The following is a 24053-nucleotide window of genomic DNA, read 5'->3' on the forward strand; positions in this document are numbered from 1 at the left end:
AACCTGGTCCTAATGAGGCAGAACTTCATCTCTGAGGAGCTGATAAAGTTTAGATTTGAGATCTGAATTGTGGTTAGGTTAAGGTTGTCATTATGCTGTGGTCACACTGGACCGGTGTTATTTATATATAAGCATTTTCATGTCATTCGTGTTTGGGCTGCTCAGATTCTCATCTCTGTGTGTTCACACCCGGAGCCGTCTACAACACAACAGATTTTATCTACAGGGACTGTTTAAGAAAAGCTTGGAATACAGTCAGTGAGGAAGTCTACCTGGTAGGTGCAAATGCACACAAAAAAAGCCCAAATTGCAATTCGTACAACAATTTGGGTTTACTGTGACCACAGCATTAGGCATTAACTGGTTATGGTTAAGGTTAGGTAAGGTTGTCTGTCCACAATAATGCAGTGTCCTAAGAAAAGTAGTGTGTGTGTGTGCAGTACCTTCTGAGTGTCCTTCTTATTTTAGAACTCCCAGAGGCAGTAATTCACTTCACACTCTTCTCAACAATGTAGCATGTACACACATTTGTACTGCACACACACACACACACACACACACATACATACACACTGACTCAGTAAACAGTGATTGCCACCTTCTTGATTGGAGGCAGGCCAAACAATAGCTCAGTTACCACACTGAGGCGCTGACAGATGGAGTGATGTAGCAGTTTATTTTATCCTTTGTGGAAAAGAACGACCTCCAGACTGCACTAAATCAACAGCGACACACGACATGAGCATCGCAGCTATACAAACCACAGCTAATAACTCCTGGCACACACCCAGTCAAGCATGCTGCTAATAATAAATCCACTCACGTTAATTCATAATAGCACCCTATGTTTGTGCGTGTTGGATTGTATAGTGATAATGTGTTTGATTACAGAATGTTTTATTACTTTTCTATGTTGCGATTTATTGAGAAGTTGTGTAATTTTATTAACAGTTGGTTTCCAATGGGGAACTGGTAAGAAATAATCAAACAGGACATGAATACATACTTCAGTTTGAGGGCTAAAGGCATTTGTTCTTTTTTTGTTTGCTCATTTCCTCCTGTTGTGCAAAAACATTTGGCTTAAACAGCATCAGTGCTCTGCCACAGCAGGCTGTGTTGCTGAGACAACAGTTGATTGTTGAGTTTCGTCCACAAGGTATTAAAATATTAATGTTTTGGGTCCCATCTCTCCGTTCTGAGCTCCTCTCATCATGATGATGATGAGCCTGGACAGATGCATTTTTGTTTCACAGACGACAGATGGCCCGCGGCAAACTTCCATCTCTAAAACTCTCTGCCAGTGTTTTATTGCCTTTATTGTCCGACTCTCTTTTAGACTTTCTCTTTTTTAGATAGCTTTACAGCACAGGGAGTTGTTTCCAGGCTGGAGAAGTGATTATTCCACAGAAGGGAACTGTGTGTAAAGTATTCATAGTGGAACAGCCGATAGGAGCTTGCTCTCTCTCTCTCTTTCTGAACTAGACAAAATCTCCTGCGATAAGTCAAACATTGCAGAAGCTGCAAATAAATGTTCTCTTAAATCTCCTAAATCTTGATTCAGATTATGATGAAAGTTTAGTATGGTATTACTGATCAATAATTTCACATAAATCCCACCTGCTGTATCTTTTAATGCACAAATTTGTAGATCATTGCCTTCAATAGACAATTAATATTAAATGTGAATGCTCCTGAACTGTTTTTTCTCCTGAAAAGTCTTTATGTGCTTTACTGACAGTGTATAGTTTAAGCTCAGATAAGATATTATTAGTCTAACTGAAACCTCCCCTCCATCTCAAATGGGGGATTCCAATCAACAGCATAAGGAGTAGCATTAAAATGTAGTTAAAGTTAAATAAGTACAGGCTAAATAGAGGATTAAAAGATAAGAGTATTGTAAGAATAGTTTATACAGAAACAAAAGAACAATACAATATTTTAACAGTAGAATCCAATCACATGGTCAGAGGGCAGTGCTGGTTTAATTATCTCAAATATAAAGCTGAGGAAGCTTAATCTATGCTTAACTCTTATATTATTCAAATCTATTTATTGGTTGTTTTTTTCCAAAAGGACATATAAATCATATAAAAAAGAAAAAAAGACCCCACAACAATAATCATGATAATAGTAAAAGTTGTAGTTGTAGTAGTTGGACCTAAATGTTGCTGCTTTTCTAATTTCTGGTATGCCATAACGTAATCGGTTGGAGGTTTTAATCCAGGCTTAACTCTTAACCATTAAATGTAATTGTTGATGTCAGCGATAAAAAGTTTCACAAAGTGGTCTGACATCAATTTTCAGGCAAGTCAAACTTCACGATGAGTTGTCTGTGAAAATGGTCACCGTGTCAGATTAGGACATCATGATTCATGGAGTCATAAAGTCGTGTTATGTCGAGAGAGAGACGTGTCATGTTGTTTTAGCCTTTTCAGCTCTGTGGTGATTAGATTACTGTAATCCCACGTCACAGACCTCATGTAACTCACTGCTCGTCAACCTCATGTTTTAGTGAGTGCTGAAGTCTGGCTCATGCTATGAAATCTCAGTTTAAGACAGCCATTTAGACACACACACACAAATCCAAAGCCCCATCAAAAATAGATTACCTAAGAACAGAAAATTCTCCTCCAGAGACATGTGTCAGTGTGTCACGAGCATTTTTCAATATACATATACATGTGAGTGTGCATGTTTCCGTCTATTTTTATTACCTATGGTGTCCTTATACTGATGAACGGATGAAAGGTTGGCATGGTTGACACACAGCCAGTGGGGATAAGAGAGAGGAAATTAAACTGTGGAAGACAGAGAAAGAGAGAGAGAGTGTGAGGAGTACAGAGATGAGTAAAGATGGTAAAAGAAAGGCTAAAGGAATAAAATGTGTGCACGGCCTAGTGGCAAATTTGTGTCTGTGTTCACAAATATCACACAAATCATCCACCGAGATGAATAAAACTAAAAGGGTCAATATTCAAGATATTCAAATCAACCTGTGTGAAATGAGCCTGGAGCAATTTTAAGGCTTTTCAAGCATTTATTCAATACGCTTTTATGATTTTACGATGACAAGTTAATCATATTCTTGGAATGAACTCCACACCGACACCTGTGAAAACTAGAAGACGTCGTTGTGTTTCGTTTGTTTTATCAAGGAGGAAATCTGATGGGGTACCCAGCGTTTATAGTGCTTATAAAAGGAGAAAGTATATTTCCTCATAACCTATAGCCCACTGATTCAAGAGAGACTGTCTTATAAAGATTTTTCATTAGGATTTGTGGGTTCAAACGGCTTGAGTCGTGGCCTCAGTGATCACTAAATTACACACATTAATGTTAATCAAGACAGTAATGTCTGTATGGAATGGCAACATCAGTTTATTATGTTATTATTTTTATAGTCTAACTCACATTATAAGTATTGCGATATTGTGATTTTCTAGGACACATGGTCTGTGTGTTTATTGCTTTCATAGTAACGGATATGAATCAACATAAAAACAAAACAAAAAGTCTCATTAAAGTTGAGTTTCAGTGTCGTAAAACCAGGCAGACCCTTTAAAACGCTAGCGTTGTAGGTTTGTGTAATAGGAAATATTGAATAGTACATTTAATCAAACAACAAATAGGGTGTATTATCATATAGATATTATGGTGAACCTGCACTGTAGGAATGAACATATTGGATTTATTTACTTATTATTATTTTTAATCTATTTATTTTTTGCTATAGACCATTCTCTTTGCATGGCATTGTCCCTGCTCATATGTCCCACTGCTAATTTCAAACTCACTTGCACCACTGGTGTACTATGGTAAGTGTGAAGGCTCAAAAATAAATCTTAAACAGTATTTTTTTGTCCATATCCTAACAATGTTGCGGCCGATAACGCAGAATTCATCACTGCCTTATTGTTGTAGTATGACAAATGTCTTTTGCATTTCTGTTATCTTTGATAACACAGCCACCTGTTATATATTATATTTGAGAAGGTTTTTATTTTGAGTAATGTAAACTCTAACTGCATTAAGTCAGCTGTTTAAGGTAAACTATATAACTGATGGTACGTATAACTGATGCCCACGTTTCTGACAGATTTTAACTTTAAAAATCTTCATACTTACACTTGTTACCTTAAAGAACCCAAGCTATGGAGGGGCATATTGACAGTTGTCAAACACTGTTCCCCTGTGTTGTGTACGGTAAAAAAAAAGTTAGCATTTGTGTTATTTATATTACAGTAGAGGATCTACATTTAGCCTTGAGTCATTAGCAGATGGAGAGGAAGGATTCAATGTCTAAAGCTGTTTCTGAGTAAATAGACACGCTTCTCAGACATAGGAGAGTAAAAGTGTTTCTCAGCTATTAGTGCATACGTGTGTGTGTGTGTGTGTGTGTCTGAGAGTGTGTGGGTGTTTGCGTGCGCTCCGCCAGCCTCGTGGTTAATGCAACAGTGTTGAAGGTCACCTCAGCGTCGAGGATGGAAGCATATCTTTAGTAATTAGCACTCCCACAGAGCCCAGCATCTGTGTATAAGCAAAACTGTACACACACACACACACACACACACACACACAGGTAGGCAAAGCTCCCTCACTGTGAACGTTCATTGATGACATTCATTTTACCGACAAACTAAATCCAAATAGCTTAAAAGATTCCTAATAGTGCAGTGATAAGAAAAGCCTGAGTCAAAACCACAGTTGTTGAGATGTAAAGATTAAAACTTCTATTATGGTTGTGTTTTTCCAGGATTGTTCACGCCGGCTCAGTCGGACACTGAATTGTTAAAGGTCCACTGTGTAACATTTAGGATCAGGTTTATAAGCAGTTGAATATACTACCAATAATTATGTTTGCACATGTGTGTAATTGGTTTAAATTAAAAATGTTATGTTTGGAATAAGCCTGTAATAGAGACAAGGACTCCTCTGATTATTGTACTCTGCCGTCTCACCAGAGCTTTTAAATATTAATAATTGTGTTCAAAAATACTCACATTTTCACAAGGCATGTTGGATTCAACTCTGACATGTATACAAGTATCAGGCGATGATGCTACTCGCTCTTTCTTACAACCACTATGAGCTGCAATGCTGAGGACCTCAAAGAGCTCCAGGAGCCAGAGTTCTTTTATTTTAAGGTACCTTTAGAGGCCACCTTGTCTTTGTGACAGAATTTACAGACAATTCTGAAGCAAATAAATAAATATGTAAAAGACGTGCATCTCAACGCGGTGGTGTTTTGCCCCGTGGTGGCTCTTTGGACAGAAACGAGGAAATGGTGATAATGAACAATTACCAATTCTAGTTCTTTTTCTTAAGGCATCACAACATAATGTCTGTCAAAAAAGACACTGGAATGTTTTCACAGCTGCTGCTTTTAGTGGACTTCTTCTTATAGGAACCATATATCACCATAGAAGATAAGTGAAAAACGAATTAACCCTTAGTGCTCACGTGGCACGGACATGTGCCGCATATACACCCATGGTAATTTGCCGTGGGAATAATACACAACCCCTTATATGGACATCCTGGGGGTGCGTGTTTATAGGTCACATATTCAGGCTTTAAACAAATGTGTTTCTTATGTGTTGTTGAGTCAAATGTATGATTCATTTTATATTGCATTTTTAGTAGTGATATAAAGTAGCAATAATGGTGCAGAGGTCACAAAATAGACTCAATTATTTTCTTTTTGTTCATAAAAATGAGCCAAGTGAACATTGAACTGTAACATGTTTTGAAAACCTTTTGCTCAGGTGTGTTTATAGAGTTGGTAAAAATCATCAATTGCCTAAGTTGTGCTGAAAAAATGGATAAGACCCTCTATATTGCACATATTTATACCCTCTGTATACACTGTATACTTTTTAACATGGCAATGGAAAAAAGGGGTTCTAAGGGTTGAAAGTAATTGGGGGTAAAATGCTGTGTTTCTTGCGAAATGCGATTGAGAGTGTGGTTTAAATGTGTGGGAATGCATTTTTTAAGGAGCCAGGATATGGCATTTAGGCTAGAAAGGTGAAAGGTGTGTAAACCCTTCAACACACGTTTGCACAAGCGCACTTTGCATTACCGTAATTAAGCTACAATTTGTGCTATTGGAACAATTCCAATGCTTTCTGAGAGCTGAGAAGTTGGAAGTCAAAGCCAAAATGTGGTTATTACGGTAATCTCACTTGCAAAGTTGCAGCTTCTTTGTCACAAGAGAGCAGAGAGTTGGATAAAGTCCTGTACAGGACATTTTTGGCCCTTTGATGGTTAAAATAAACCAAATAAAGTGCAGATGGACATTTTGAGGTGTTAGGGTTAAGCACTAAAATAATTATTAAACACTTTAAAACAAAGCATAGCAACATAGTATACTATCCTTGATCACATCTTTCCATTGCACTCTCTTCTGTTGTGTTATAATTGCCATGTTTTACTGTAGATGAACCACCAACCACACATATGTCCTTCAAGCAACCACTACAATCCATATCACTGGATGGAGCCACACAGTCGTTCATATTTATTTGTTTTACATTTTGTAAGAAAACATACCCGTTTAGAGTAACGAGAGGTTTCAACTCATACTTTCATCAGAATCTCACTTGCCGACCTCTCTCTAGGTTCTAGATGGACCCTCAATATGGCTCTCATGGGGAATTCAGCCAATGGTCAGTCTCTGATACATGGCAAACCTCAACACTGGTAAACGGCATGTTTTTAAACAGTGCATCAATCATTCACATCATTCAGTGTTTAATATCTCCCCGGAGAGTCTTTTAAACGCTTTCTTTCCCGATGCATTAAAGCAGGAGAGGTTTCCGACAGTGCAAATGGCAGTAAAGGGTGATTCTTCTGTATCACTGGAGTCTTTGCCAGAGGCTGTGAAGGTACAAGTGCTCTTTAGAGATGAGTTCACTTGCAGTTCTCTTCGACATTACAATGGTAAGAGCCATAAACCCCTTCTTCAGATGGCCTCATTTCAGTTTGTTAAATTCTGTATTATTTGCTGTATGGTTGTGTATGGGTGTGAAACTATAATCGGTTTGTAGAAAATAAAAGAAAATACGCACGTGTAAAGACATGGAATAAAATGCTAATGTCTCAGTTTCATAGAGTAGTACAGGACTCTCAAATATCTCATTCTAATCTCAAATTAAATCCTGAATCTAATTAATTTAATCCACAACACAGCACTAAAATGTAGTAGGGATCACAACATGGTTGGAGGTTTATTGGCACACCCAACAGAAATGCATCATGTAGTGTTTAATGGAGGCTAATTTGCAACTGTCATAAATTCAAAATTGTCATATTGAATTTAACCCCGGTTTCTTGTACAGTAAGGAATTGATGGTATTTGATGTGGTGTCTCCATAAGTGGACCAATTCAATTTATTATTGCTACACTTGAACCAATCATCAAAAATATAATGTCAGGTAATTGCAGTGGAATTGACCTGTAATATTCTGGTACTAATGGAGCTCTATAAATGTATCCATTAAAAAAACATTTACCGGCATGCACAATTCATGTGAAAACTTAAAAATATATTTTTTTTATAAATACTGGCCTCAGGTGTTTTAAAATGTGATTTTATTAGGTGTGTGTCTCTTTGTCAAAATAATGCTCTGAATGACCTTGAGCTGTGGGAAATTACGTGTGCCACTTTCACAAAACGTGTTAATGGAACATTAATTAGTGACCTTCAAATGCACTCGCATGATTTAATGGTTGTTTTACATGCACGACTCTATGATTACCCAGCAATTCTGTTGAATTATGGTTTTTATTCACTCACTTGGCTCAAAGTTAAACGCAACATATGGAGGGATATGAGTTGCTGTGATTTAACATCTCTAAAAATCATATAATCATAATTTATTTAATTATGATTATATGATTTTATATATATGTATGTATATATATATATATATACATACATATAGTATTTTGGTTTGATTGTTACTAAGGGTGTATCAACAGTAATATATAGAGAAGAGTGATACCATTGTTTACCTCTTATATCATATGAATTATTAAATAGTTAATATCAGTAGAAGCTTGTGCTGCTGGAGTCTGGGGACAGTGAACACATCACTGTCACTCACTCACATTCACATGCACATCCATGAGCAGGGGTGGGGAACCTTTTCACTATTAAGGACCATTTCAATTTTTATGTCCTCCCCGGGGGCATGTATTGAATTATTGATCGCATATATCACATCACATCACACTAACCTCTTTCAGTCGATGGCAGGAATTGCTTCTCTTTGGGGAGGAGTCTGGAGTCAGATGATGATGATGATGATGGTTTTACAGGTTCAGGTCAGTCAGTTTCAAAAAGGTCTGTTCCTTTGCCATTGCACATTGTCTCTTCAGAATGTCAAAATCTCTGAGATGTACTTACTCCTTGGTATTTCTTAGCATTATTACTTCCCATTGTGACTGTCTGATCACTAAGGTTCCACGTGTCCTGCCTCCCTTCTTTACCTACTTATATGTTTTACATCAGGTGCCCATATTAAATTTAGTCATTCAAATTTAATTTGGCAAGTTCCATTACATTATCATATTCATTTAATTGGCTGCCAATTTAAAGCTATAGTGCATACATTTTAAAGATTAACAAATACGAACACGATGTTCAAAAAAACATTGTCAAATGAGTTCACAATGCTGATTAAGGCAGATCAGCTCCACATAATTCTCACTCTCTTATGTTATTGTAGCAGGGGCGGCTCGTCAATAGCGGGCGCTCGGGCTCCACCCCATCAACAATGCAGACGAAAGAAAGCAACTTCCGTAACATAAATAATTCATAATAATAATGACACGTGACACATTGACACCTGCAACGTTTGTTTACTACAGCAGCAGAAGCGAAGCTTCTTCTACTTTTAGAGAATTAGACAACACTGTACATCAAAATAGTGCAATTCCAACTGAATGCTTGATGCATGTCTACGCACACCTCAGTCGGATCATTTAATTTTGCGTCCATATACAAAATGGAATTGTAAATACCAGATGAAACAAATGTTTTTCGGATTGAAGAAAAAGCTAATGACAGCTGCTGCTGTTTCCTTCTCCATGCAGCTCCAAACTTCCTGGACGCAATCTGGATAAGTAACACTATGTTAAAAGACACATATACATCACATAACTTACCAAAGAACTGAAAAATAATCTTTCTTTCTCTGTGTGTATCTTTGAGAGTGAGAATCAGCAGTGGAGACACTTTTTTTGGAAAATACTCAAAGGTCCACAAGGGCCAAACGAAGCTCCACACTGGCGCTATTTTACAAGTTTGTCAAACATTTTTCATTTTTCACTCTATTATTTTGAGATGAAGTGAAGTGAGGCACGTTTATTCTCTCTCTTATTTTAACATAGTACAATAGTTTTTGCCTTAGTCCAGGCAGTTTAATCACAAAGAAAGTGAATGAACATGAATTTATTTTAAGATTGAAGAGAATAATGTGCTGATAGTCTTAAGAGTCTTGATGGGAGAGATATAAAAACTGAGGGCATCTGAGTAGAAATTAGGAAAATCTTCCAGGTTGGACATATGATATAAAAGATGTATAATTGACTAACAAGTGCTTGAGAGGAGATAAAAACAGTCTCCCAGGCATCTTTTTTTATGTTTCATTGATCTGCCTTTTTGGAGTGTTTTCTAAGTTTTGATTTATAAATTAATTATTGTATTTGTATGACTCTGCCATAGATAGATAGATAGATAGATAGATAGATAGATAGATAGATAGATAGATAGATAGATAGATAGATACTTTATTGATCCCCCATGGGGGAAATTCATATTTTCCAGCAGCTCATGGGGGACAGATTAACAATCACTGGACAAAAGATTTCCTGAACCTTTTGCTATTGTCAAGTTCTTCACACTTTACTCTGGAACAGTTTTACTTTGTATGGTTTTAGCTCATTGATGTTATGAATACTCCATCTGAGTTAGTTTTCAGCCTCTTGGATATTAGCTCTTGTTGCTCTTGTTAGGTACTCCTCCAGTTTAGCTGCATGTTTCCAGCATCTGTCAGAGTTGGAAATGAATTGCCCTAACCCTGCTCATGAACAAGCAAAGAGCCTCAAGGTTACTCACAGGTGAGACAACTTTGAGGGACACAATGTGCTATTGACATATTGGCAGATCAGAAGCACAATAGTCTGTTTGTCAGCATATACTGTAAAATCTCTGAGTCCGCAATATTTAGCACATGGAAATCAACATAGGGAAATAAATTGTCTGAACTTTGAAAGAATGGGCTGTAAATGTTATTTTTGTGCTTAATTTTTGCCTTTCTGACAGTGATGCTGTGAAGGGATTTATAATGAGCTCCCTTCCATTGTATTTTAAAACCCAATCAGTCCACACTAATGACTACTCAGGTGGAAGATAAAATGTTATTACTTTCCATGTTATTATTTCCCAAAGAGTGCGATCAACTTTAAATGGACTGGATTTTTTTATTTATGAAAATGCAGTTTAACCAGATTTTATTATTTGTTGACATGGGCAGGAAGCCTCCTCATGCTGTCTCACCATTCATGTTTTATTTATTTATTCAAACTTTATGTCATCAGGGGATCAAGATCTGTTTTACGAAAAAAGTGTGAACTATTACAAAACAAAAATAGCTAACAAAGACAATCCAAAGATAAAACGAGAATGTGGAACCATAAAACACATTGAATGTAAAAACAAACAAAAAAAACATCTCCAACAGGGAAATAACTCTTGAGTTTGAGGACTGTTTGGAGTTGATTCCATTTAAATTGAACATTACACCTGAAACCAGTGCTGCCAACATTGGTATGCACATGAGGAATACCCAAGGTTAATTAACTGGTTTTTATCCTGTGAAAACTGGAAAGATTTTTTAGAGGTTTATAAATGAATACCATGAGATGCATATTCCATTCTCCATCATAATTGCATTCCGTGCATCATTAAGTGAAATGTGGCTCAAGAAATACTGATGGCATGACATATAGAATATTTACATGTTCAATTACAGACAGATGAACAGATCAAAGTTGACTTATTATGATGCATGAAACATGCATGCATATACCTGGAGCAGCAGGTTTACTCTTCATATACTGTGGCATTTCCCTGCTCTCTCAAAAAAACAAGGCCTAAAAATACCTTTTTAAGGTATGTGATTTGAACAATTCAAGTTGTCTAATCTGTTTTTCTGACACTGTTATTGGTCAACAGCTTTTTTTCTATATCAAGCAATCCTCACTCTCACTAGTTAGGGTCCTATGTGAGAAGACCCCGAAAAGCTAAAAAAAAAACTACACTCACCTTGAAACAAACATTCTCCTATACATCCTACATACAAAAACTGACTCACCGTCTTTTGTTAAAACAGAAACATCAACAGCAACAACAACTTTGAACTCAACATGACTCACAGAGCCTTTTTCTTGTGGGCCACAAGAGTTTCAGTCCCAGCTCCCATACACTGAGAGTGAGTGGGATTAAAACCAACTCTCTGGCTGGGAAAAAAAAAGTTGAAGAAACTGAATTTTACAGACAAACATCAGGTTCTATAGTCGACTGAGCGCAGTGCAGAGGCTGAGCTCGTGTCATTTCCCAGCTTTAAGAGGCTCACTGGATGCTGGTGAGGATTTGGGGAATAGCGAAACAGAGAGAAAGATGTGTGAGTACGTGGCCTTAACTAATTGCATAACTTCCTGTCTGTGCAAGCACACACACACACAATCAAAAGCCAAGAGGTCATCAGTGTACCTGACTGAATCATGATGACATACATAGCAGTGATATGGACACCCAGGTGCTATTGGGAAGACAGGCTGTCACCAATCTGTCAATGACTGTCTGACACAGCTCAGACACACATTTGCCACACACACGCACACGACTTTTAAAGGTTGAAAGTGGGCGTGCCTAACACCTGGTGGTGGAGGCAGATTTCAGAAGTTGCCAACTTCTCAGCAAAAGTTGCTAAAACCGGGATGACAGGGTGTCCATCGTTGCTGTCCATAAGTAACAGGATGTGATTGGCCTGCACCTGTGCTGGAATATTTGCATAACATTATTTGACAGGCTGGTGCTTGCGTTACCACTTGGGAAGTTGACAGTTTTTCCACGTGTACAGTGGAAGCCAATGTAATTCAGCAACAGATCAAAAATGCATTTTGGCAACACGTGAAGCAAACTCTCTCAAAGTGAATGACCACATGCAGTTGCAGCATGTTTGTGAACCATTATACCACCAGTTATCCTTATCTACCTAATCTGTCATTATTTGGTTCAGATTTATTTTAAAAGAGGACTCACCTTGTGTTTCTGTTGGATAATTCACTCACTTCCTGTCCCGGTTTTTGATTGTGTGACTTTTAACCTTAAATATTTCAGAATTTGTAGTGTATTTCTGTCCATAGATTTTCAGTACTACATCTCCCTGTATCACTTCCTGTTTTATTTTGTAGAGTATCTTCTCTAATTCCTGCCCTTTTTTTCCTGATTACCCACACCTGTGTCTCGTTATCTCCACTCCCTCCTGCGTTTCCCTGTGTGCCACACCTTTGTGTTTCTGTCTTAGGTAAAAACAACAAACAAAACATTGAGCTTATTATATATATATATAGATATAGATATAGATATATCTATATCTATATCTATATATATATATATATATATATATATATATATATATATATATATATGCATTTAATTTTATTTTAATAAACTGTAATATCTGTTTTAAATTTACCTTATTCATTTTAAGTTTTTGGTTGCTCAAGTTATGAGTGACAGTCATTTGTGGCTCATTGATATTGATGGTTTTGAGGAGTTTTAGCAGCTGTGCTCAGTAATGGAGCCGCCGTGGTGCACGTAGGGGAAACACTGCTCCCGCTTGGACTCATTAATACTGGTTAAAACTTTGAATATGTTTCCACAGACTCAGTAATGGAGCTCATTGACTGGAGGAGCACATGAGGAGTGAACACGTGAGTAACTCTGAACCCATTCTTTAAGGACAATTACATGGAGGGCAACAGACACCTTCTGTGTCCCTCTAGGTTCCTATTTTTAAGTGTTGTAAAGTCACAGCTGTAGATACTTGTCCTCAATAGAAGTGTGTTGTGCTGAGTCATAATCAAAACCTGGATTTAAAACAAATTGGTTGATAACTGGTGGATACTCCTCTTCATAATGTAGAATAATGTTCTTCATGTGTGGCAAACACAGTTACTTAAGGCATTAACATGATTGAAGCAAAGGTTATAGAAGAGCAACATGATATCATTACGCTGTGTAGTGTAATCAGTTTCAACATGATAGTGACAAGTTTAAGCCAGGAAGTAGTCTATTTCAAGCTTTAAGGTCACTGAAGCATGGCATGTCTTTTGATTGATTTGCCTGCGGTCAAGGAGTGAAGTGCCACTGTCTATAAACATTAAGATAATAGGATTTGGGCCAGTGTGCCAATCTGCAGAGACCAGATCGATATCATGGCACCATGTGCAAAAACATCAATACAAATATCCTGTTCAGTAGCCTGTGTGGAAGAAAAATGAAAACACGTGGTTGTTTTGGCAGTGAATGACAGATTTAATATGCGCTTGTGGTGATTCTGCACCATGGTTGCAATAACATCGGCGGGTATCAACGTGACAGTGTGACTTGCGATAAATCAATCAATCCTGAAACCAATCGGCAAGAAGCAAAGGCCAGATCTGAGGAGCTGCACTTGAACAGACATGAACAGAAATTGTAGGCTTTAAAATTTGAAAATTTAAATTGCGGAAAGACTGACATTTAATTCTGACACAAGCATTTTAGAAGTAAATACAATGATTTTCTTGCATACAACACCTAAGTATACTGTGTTAGGTTTGCTGCAAACATTGATCCAAAAAAGGTTTCATTCCAACTACATTTCTTTAAATATTATTTGAAGAAATCATCCTGATGGGCACCCAAAAACATGTTGCGCTACTGTATCCCTTACTACCTGGATTATTGAAATAGATGAACAATTTTCATAATTTGACATTCATTTTCAATTCTCACAAATGTTGAAAAGTGAACAAATGTTCTTATTTTTCTGCCCATCAATTCAGGATTGAAGTAAAGCTTTGACACCTCATTTGAAGGAAATGACCCCCCACTGATCTTATTTAAGCATTATACCTGGTCCAGTGTGGCGACCCCTAAAAGTAGAAGACAAAATAATGAGATAAGAAAATACCAGTGTCACGTCTTTGATTTTTAAAATACTTTTTATTTCATAAACAATATCTAAATTTAACTTGGTTGGTCACATACACAGTAAGGATAGAAAATGACTTGATGCGAGGAGAGAAAACAACAAGAAGTGGGCGTTGCTGTCTGCTCCTTGAGTCTCCGCGTACAAAGTGAGGGACGATGGTGAAGATCGAGAGGAGTGGCTTTGTTGGTTCACAGACGGTGCTACATGTGGAGGGCGGAGCTTCAAACCACTGCTGCTAAAGCGTCTGCGAGCGCGACACTGAATTCATTGCTACTGTCACGGATTATGTAACGGAACTTGAACCTGCATATGGACGTGAACTCCATGTCTGGGAAATAATATTAACACCTTGATGTGCTGTGTATTCCTAGAATCTGAGGCTACTTTTTGTTTCAATGCAAATCAAGAAGGACAAAGACATGGTTCCCTTCATGTTCATGGTTTCTTTAAGCATGGAGGCAAGCCATCAGTATCTCACAAATAGATATAGAAATAAATAATAATTCAAATACCGAAAAGACAACATTTTGGTCCATGGTGTAAATAGAGCTAGAAAAGGTTCACACCCCTCCCCCCCATCTTCAAACTGGGCAGGGTAGTTCTTTACATGTTGGAAGACCTTCACCTGTGTGGCTAGACTATCATAAATCATTTGTAATATATAGCCAAATATTGCGAATATTGTGCAAGATCATAGACGTCATTTGTGCAAAGAATATGTACTCGTCTTACTATAAAAGCTTTGCCAGGGTTTAGTTGTTTTTTTTGTTTTTTCCTTTTGTCAGTTGGAGTTTTAGAAAAGTTTTCCCACAATAGACCAAACATGAGGACAACACAAAGAAGGCTTCTGCTGTATAGAACACCTTTGCTGTAGATCAATTAGAAACACCTTTTTCTTAAAGAACACACCAAAAGAATGCACACGTCACAAAAGCCATTCACATAACGTCAGAAAGAAAAATTCACAGGCCGTGGACTGTTCGGTGTCGTCTGTGGGGGTGGGGGTGGGGGGTGGGGGCTGAGTTCAGAGAGAACTCTGTAGCTCTGACGCTTCCTCCAGAGCTTCTCTCCCTTTCCCGTCCGTCCACTCTCCCATCCACCCCTCGATTTCTGACTCGCCCGAGGAAGCTACGGTTGGCGAGACGCGTCAGCGAGGAATGACTGAGGGTCGGCGAGTGGTGCCGGGGCTGGACAGTGCTTCACCATGTGCTGTGCCTGAGACAAACTGTGCAAACGCTACTGTGCTCTTTCTCCTCTGGGCTACCGGCACTGGTGCTGCTCAGTTAGTATGGTACCGTTCCAGAGGATGTGTGTGTGTGTGTGTGTGTGTGTGAGATACAAACATTGGCCAGGCAGTGATTAACTTGGGTCTTGACCAATCAAACTGTAAACAGCAGATTTAGCCTTCAGTTTTTATATACAGAAGAGCATAAAACATGTCCTTTCTTCTTTGGGGGGGGAGAGGGAGAGAAGGAAGCAGAGAATAAGCTTCAGCCACGATACATTGTGTTCAGTGCTCCGTGTCTCTCTTATCTTCTTTACATTTAAATTTCCTGTCATATTTAATTCTGGCATGACACAAAGGGGCAGTCTGTGTATCCAGAGGCTTTGCTATGTCACTGCTGTATAAAATCAGTTGTTATGAGGTAACCAAGGAGTAGATCATACTGCAACACAAGAGAAGAAGCAGGAGAAGGATGTGAGTCGAGACACAAGGTGACAGAAAACAGTTACATAACTCAGATAATTCATCTAAAAGACTGTTCTACAGCTTTCAATATCTCTCTGTCTCTGTGTTCAACATTTCATTGATCCATAGTTGCTTTTCTTGGTGATTGATCTCGATTGCTGCCTCAGCTGCTTGCAGAATTAATAGGTAGTCGGTCTGTTGTGTACTTTGCTTCATCTCTGACTTATTTATCTCTGTATCTGGCACAAAACGTTAATATGTGACATCCATTTTAAAACCTCTCTTGTCACAATCTGCATTGTTCTTGTGCTGTTCACCTCAACGGCTCCACGTTGGTCATAGTTCAATAATAATTGGTGGCGTTAAAATGAGACACAATTGTCATTCCCTCCTTGTCAAATCAAAGCTGGATCTCTGTGCAATGAAATGTCCTCTTGCTCTGGTCAGCAAATGAGATCTGCTATGACCTAATAGCTTAGGTTGGCCAACGTTAGCAAACAGGCTCCTGCAGTAAAACGGACATAATGTTGTGCATCTCTTTGTTTCGTCATCTGTTTTTGTTCAAGTTCACGCAGAACACATCTGTGTCTACACAGACGCTCTCATCTGCTGCCTGTGTTGAGGTACAGCTGTGTCCACACTAACGCATGTAAGCACTGTGTGGAAGAAAGGGGGCAGCCTCTTTACTCGCCTGAGTGAGAAATAACTGTTATTATAATATCACAAGTGACCTTAATAATTCGAGATCCACTACCCTGTTTGGGGCCTACACGGATTTATGCTGCAAACTATGCTGTAAATTTCAGCTGCTGATGTAAAATTTATCAAGTGTTTACATTTTTTCAGCTGTTTTTGTGTGAAACTGATCGTAGCAACCAATTTTTACCTTGATTTCTTACATCCTCAGCAGTGTTGGGTCTGAAGCCATGACATTTGGACGCTACCTATTGATATAATGTGTGACTAAGGTGCGATGGGTGAAGCCAGCTATTGCTTAAAAATAGCTTAAAAAGGCTACAGAGATGATAGATCAGGTTTTATGCAGAGAAAACAAATAATGGAATTACTTTTCCCCCCAAACACACGAGAAAACTATAAATTATCACTGTTTAATTATGTTTAAAGTGAATTGCTGGCCTCAGATCCAAAGCTTTGCTTTACCCATATTATCATTTTCTTAAGAGCTGTAATTTTGTAATTTCAAAATCACACCTTATATAAACCTGTATACCAAATAATATTTTTTAGAAATGTTCTATTTTTTAAAAGGGAAATATTAGACATTGGAACATTACATGGCAGACATGTTAAAGTACTGTTATTAAGAAAATAAAACTGCATTACTCTTCTACAATGAATATCATGATTGAACCTTATTATTACAACAGTGATCTAACAAAAGTCAAAGCAACAATCCTTCCTGGCATGTTGGTGCTGTTTTCATATTTCCTTAAAAACGCTGCAGCTGTGGAAACACCACTGGATGCAAAATTAAAAAAAAGCAAAGCCTGATGAGCATCATGTAATGCAATGACCATGTGTAAAATAAGCTGTTAAAACACAACATTGCTGAAAAGTGCAAGATGATTCCAGCAAAATTATGCATTTTTTTTAAAAATGTAAATTAAGTCTACATAGGATTTAAACCTGGAAAAAAATGGGTTAATTAGGAATCCCTTGAACAGTAACAGCAGCAAATAATCACACATTGGGGAAGTTGACACTTGTTTCACAGATCTGTGACTTAACAAGAACAGATTGGCATCAACTCATGATCCCACAGTTCTGTATTCACTGTGAGCGAAGCAAAAACAGAGCAGGAGTGAATCATTACTCCTGTAAAACCTTTGAGACTCAGGAACAGGTTTTTGTGGATGTTTTTTCCCAGTCTAGTCTGGCAAGTGACATTTTTACTGTTCATATAAACATGTTTAATGGGAATATAAACCTTTTTATTTACTGTCAGTTATGGTTTTGTGAGAATTAAGACTCTGCCCTACGTCGTCATCTGTAACTGATGATAGATGAAGTCTAGCACATATTCAGCACTATATATATATATATAGTGCTCTCTTATCTTTATTCTTAGACTTGACATGAGCAGCTTTGTATCTTTCAGAATTCATATGAATCAGGTTCTCATCGGCGCAACCTCATTGTCTTACCTGTGTGGCTGTAATGAAAGCAACTTGCAAAACTAGGTCGCCACACGATGTTTTTTTGAGTGCTGTAGTATCGAACATGCCTTATTAATTAAACGGCATGTTGCTGTTTCTGCGAGAAGGAGCTGTCGTCAGAGTGTTTCATGCTGTAGATGTTGAGCTGCTCATCACAGATAATGTCAATAAGCAAAAGCTTGTAGGCTCCCATTTCTGTATGAGTACATTTGTCAGGTATGGTGACAACTACAGTATATACCCGGGAGCGTGTCTTGTCTGAATGCTGCATGTGTCAGCCTGAACGTCTGCGGCCTAAACTGCATCGTTATTGGTTGAAACACCAGTTGGTGTTGAAATTGCAGCTCCTTCACTGTCCCAGCCTCATTAAATGTCAGCTGTATAATAAAATATTTGGTACTGAGCAACACAGCCAAACATTTCCAGTAATAAATGTCAGCGTTAAATATTGTTTCTGCTCCTAAGCGTGAACATCGAAGAAGGCAGTTAAGTGTTGGTTGTAAACGTCTTTATAGACAAATAAATAAAATCTCCAAATCAGAAGTATAATTTATAAAAATATTCATGTTTGTTAAATTGTTGTTTAAGAAACTTATATCTGTTTTGTTGCCCACCCATCGCTGTGCTATTTGATATTTGCATTTATAGATAATTGAGCAATGGAGACGTAGTTGTTTTAATGCTGGCAGTGCAGCTGTGTTCAGTGCGATTGTCAAGTGCTACCAGTCATGGGACCAGGAACTGTATCGTAAATGTAGCCAAAGTGCAATTAAATCCCACACTCATTAAAGCAAATGTGAGGTGAATTAGTGCTGAACGCGGGCTCCTCACATGACACCTTACTACACATGAACAACATGTGTTAATGAGGTAACATCCTGTTGTTAATTAGAGTGCAGTGCAGTGCAGCATCGCCCGTTATGTGATTCACTGCAACAACAATACCTTCAAGTAGAAAGTCAGCAGTCTCCTGATTCTCTTATTATTGTTTTGGGGAATTTAAGTGATGAAAAACTAAGTAAATGCATTATGCATGTGATATTAATGTATTCACACTTGTGACTCTGTGACAAGTTCTAATACTGTCCATGCAAATTGCATTTTAGTCCTTGTGAACAAGAACAACGTGATGTCATTAGAATGTCGTGTCCCTCATCTGAAAACTCTAGTTTTATCAAAATGTGTTCTTTTTTTTCATATTCAGTATTTAAGAGTCAAGAGGTCACACAGAAGGTTGTTCCATGTTTGACTGAAAGAAGACGACCAGGTCAAAATGAACACATTTGACATCATTTGTCTCTGATTTTATTTTTTCCACTTTATATGGATCTATTTTTCAGCGCTGAGTGGACACAAATCAAATTGCCAGATACTGTCACATCAGACGATGTCCCCAATCAGATATATATCCAATAATATGTGACCATGCGGCATGAATGAGGACAGCCATATCAGAATCCATGTGTGTTTTTTGCCTTTAGGCATTTCATTAACCTGAAATGATATAAATGAAGAATGCGGACGTAACTGTATCATAAAAGGTTGTTTCATATTCAGATGATCATCTGCGTAACATTTATGAGAAGATTTTACTTGCAAATGTACATTAAGACAGAAGCACCCAATCACATGCTAGTGTAGTGAAGGCAAAGAGAAAATACAGGAGTCTGTGTTTCCTCTTCCAAGAGAATAAAAAAAAGTGATTATACACCACATTACACACAGCATCCACAGAGGAAAAAAGGAAAAAAGAGAGAGAAACTGAAGGGTTAAAGGTAAAAAGGTCAAATTCAGGCAGTGAGACATTATCATCCAGTGACAGGAAGCGCTATAGCAGAGGAGTGTTACATACATACATGCATTATATATCTTTGTATGATAATATATTTGTACCAGTATGTAATTCTTGAATTATTTATCAATATAATATACAGTACACTGGCATATCCCAGTTTATGTTTGCTTCCATTTTGAGCTTCTTTCCCCCTGCTGTTGCCCACATGGACCACATCAGGAGTTATAGAGTAATTCCATGGGTCACCTGCGCCGGATACGCTCCACTGACCAACCACAGAGGAGTTTAAATCACCTGTCATCCAGGTGTGTGGAGCCTAAATGCTCAGGCACAGACTTTGTTTTCGTCGAGGCGTCTTTAGGGTGCATGCGGGGTTTCATTTGGTGAATATAGGTGTACGTGTGTGAGGATTCTTGCATGATTAATTGTGAAGGCGAAGGTCACAGATGCAGACAAGTGTGCTGGGGTGTGTTTGGTTTCAGGGTGAGGTGGAGACAAAAAAGAAGGGTTAGTGTTAAGAGACGGGGCAAGAGAAAATAAAGCATCACAAAGCAGGTTTCAGGCGTCTTCACTTCTAATTCGAACCAGTTCTAAATATTCATGACAAATATTTATGGTGGCATATAGGATTATTTTTGTCATTATTGGTCATATTTCAGGTGATTAACTATTAGATCTGATTGGTCAAGAATTCAATATGGTGCTCTACATGGTTTGGTTCTTTTTCTATTAATAAGATAACACCTCTTCAATGTGGGCTTGGTCGTCATAGCACAGCTGCATGAAAATGCTGTGAAGGGCAAAGCACTTCCTTTCAGTGTATCTGGATCATTAGAAACAGTCAATTAAATACATTAGTTCAGTACTTCCTGCATGACTGGCAGTGCTGTCGCTAAATACACCAGACTCCTTTGTTAAATATTAAGATTTTAGACATTTTACTTGCTAAATGTTGGATGTTTTCAGGGTTTTTACATCTTTTTAATCTACATTTCGGCATTTTTCGGATTCTTGTGTCGCATGTCACTCTCACATTTTCTATCGGCTCAATTTGCTTGGAACCTCACCAGAGCAGGTACTAAAGAAGTACCGGGTATCGGGTACTATCACTAATGGACTAGCAAAAAAGAGTGGAGTGGAACTAGTGGAAAAGCGCCAATACACACACCTATACAATCCTGAACGAAGGACTGGAGAGAAGCAGTTTTTAGTCTTTACTTTACTTTAATATTTCTGATGTGCTGGTGATCCATGTTTTAAATATATTACAAAGAATAATGTGCTGAAATTTGATTTAAAATGATCACAAACGTGATCAAAATATCTGCACAAAATATCGCAATTAGGATTTTTTCCCCAAATTCATTCAGCACAATCATGAAGTATGCAAAAGATGCTATGCTACTAAGTTTTTTTTAGGTGTCTCTGCATCTGACAATAACATCCTGCAGCTTAATTTGGTGTAACGGCCTTCATAAGGTTGTATAGCAAAAAAGAAAAATCACATTTCCACAAAATTAGATGTAATAGACAACTTGCTGAAATGTCCAGCTCCCAGACTGATGCCATCCTGAAGTCTAGATTATATCTCAGTTGTGAACAAGCTGTCAGAACCAATTATGTTGAACTTGATGGATTTTAAAAGTGAACGGGCCATCAACCTGCTTTGTAGTGAAGAGCACTGAATACCTCACGGTGGCGGCTGCTGCGGCTGCTGCTGTCAGTGGTCACTAAAACATCCGATCAATCCAACATGAGCTATAGAGCAGGATAGGATGGAGTGAGATGGAGAAGCAAGATGATTTAATATCATGATGAATGCTCTTGTTTATAGCTGCGGACGGCCACCGTCCACAATGGGACAGAAACACACTCTTCTCCACAATCTCAATTACCTGACTCGAACGCCACAACAAGTAAGCGATTACTTGATCATTAAATTATTTGCAAACTATTTTTAGCTCCTTACATATGATTTATTTGTTCTTCTATGACAAAGAAATAATACATGAGGGAGTTTCTTCACGGTTTTCTGACACTGTATGGACTAAACCACACATAATTACATTTAAAGTGAATGTGGAGTTCGATGAAGAAGGCGCACAACACAAGTAGGTAAATGCATATGAATATGTTGTGTAGAGGCTTAAACATCAAAGGTGTCATGTTTGTTCAACATTTAACAAAGTGGACTCGACTTTATCCATTGACTGATCACTGGTATGAAAATGGATGAGATGTGAGCATTAATCAATGGGTATAAATCATTTACCCACTTTCTTGTACTTATGTTTTGTCACTTCCATGCCAGGAGGGAGCATGCTGTCATCTCAGTGTTTTGTAGACTGTAGCTAACATAAGAGCTAGAATTTAGGATCTCTAATGGACATTTGAAGAACATTATAGCTGTCAGGGGAACTACATGCTAAAAAGACAAAATAAAATAATAATTAAGAAAATACAATTCAACATGCTTCTATTTTGCATGTAAACTGTGCTGTGAAATGAGAACTTAACTTATACATCATAATATTAAGCACTGCCATATCTGTAGAACAATAAGGCCAAAACTGTCAGCTCATGATGTTGCTTTTCTACCTGTGTGGTATTGCTGTGACACACATTTACAGCATACCTGCAGCCTTAACATTAAGGCAGGCACATTGGACGGAGCAGCATGTGTTAAATGTTTAATCACAGCATTGTCACACACATGCAAGAGCAACTCCATGTTAAAGTTGCAATCCAAATCATTTTTCATCAAAAAACCTCATCCTGTCCCCAAAAAACAGACATGGCTCCACAGAATTAATATATAGCCATGTATAGGTTGGCTATATGCTATTTATCAATGGATACAACTACATGTTTGTGAATCAGGTAACAATGTGGTGGCCATATGGAGGTCTGTCATTCTTTTTCTTCAGTGTTAACTACCTCAGCATAAAAAAGTCAAGAAAAGATAAGGATTGTACCTTTAAGTGTTTCCATTGATATGACCTATTAGAGGGATATTTCCAGGTTCCACACACTGCAGCACCCACATGACACATGGAACAGGAATCCGGAGTGATTAGTAACAATGTTATTAGACATGAACAGTCAGTGCAATTTATGTAATACTTTAACATTAAAAAACACTGGTTAACATCACCACACATTCATTCAGATATCTGTACAAGAAGCAGGGCTGTCCTTCTGCTGTCCATTAGCATGGTGGTGGTGCTTGTCAATGAAGTAAAGAATCAAATTCTCTTAACATCACATGCATTAGCAGTACTGGCTAACTATAAGCCTCACTGACCTACATTATTCAATGGGAGCTTGCATGTGATTGCCAGAGAAATGGTTGCTTTATTCAGTGATTTGCACTCACATCGCTTCATCGAAACTGTGAAATTATAGAAACTGTGTTAGAATCAAATGTGATGTGAGCGCTCATTTTCAGTGCCCTTGTTTAAAGTCATCACTGTTTCCCTTCAGAAAACGGGTCTAATGCATGGTTTATGTTAAGTAGCTTCAGCTCTTGTTGCCCTAAACTCCAGCTGTTGTAATCAGATTAAATGTAACCTCTTTACATGTAATCCAATCATCTCCCACACACAATGTGCCCACGTGCTCACCAGTAGAGATAGTAGAAGAAGGAGAGGACGAAGAAGGACAGCTTGCACCAGGCCTCCTTCAGGCAGAACTTGAGCGTGTCGCCGTTCATCACAGACGCCGGGTCGTAAAGCAGCTCCTTGGTGTCCGTTGGGGAATGAAAGTACCTACCACACAAGGCAAAGACCACACCGCGGGTAGTTGACCCGTTCCAGAACCCGGGGGGGTAGGAATAGGGAGGCGGGGCAGGTGACAGGAGGAAATGGGAAAGAAGATGGTATGGACAAAGATGCCATGATGAGTTAGGCAGGCACCATCATGCAGCAGGCATGGGTGGAAGAGTAACTCAGTATGCTTGTGGTAATTGACTGTTTGCTCAACCTCTTTTGCTGCCTGTCAAGCTTTGGATTTCTAAACACGTTGGATGGGGCTATAATATGAAAGATGATTGGTAAACATAGGCTAACGAAGGTTTAGAAGCACATCATGGGCCACATCTTTAGGTAATATAGTGTACCTA

The 24053-nt window shown here is 38.2% G+C and overlaps 1 protein-coding gene across 1 annotated transcript in view; it reads right to left on the reverse strand.

Moving 5' to 3' along the window:
• Positions 1–14262: 14262 nt before the first annotated feature.
• The window catches only part of cnih3 (cornichon family AMPA receptor auxiliary protein 3), a 68001-nt gene continuing 58210 nt past the window's right edge, over positions 14263–24053 (reverse strand). Inside the window, 2 exon segments of the mRNA XM_044049482.1 lie at positions 14263–15938; positions 23557–23700. Of these exon segments, the coding sequence (XP_043905417.1) occupies positions 15911–15938; positions 23557–23700 (172 nt within the window). The 3' untranslated portion in view covers positions 14263–15910.

The sequence above is a fragment of the Solea senegalensis genome, linkage group LG17 (genome assembly GCF_019176455.1).
Source record: "Solea senegalensis isolate Sse05_10M linkage group LG17, IFAPA_SoseM_1, whole genome shotgun sequence".
NCBI lineage: Eukaryota > Metazoa > Chordata > Actinopteri > Pleuronectiformes > Soleidae > Solea > Solea senegalensis.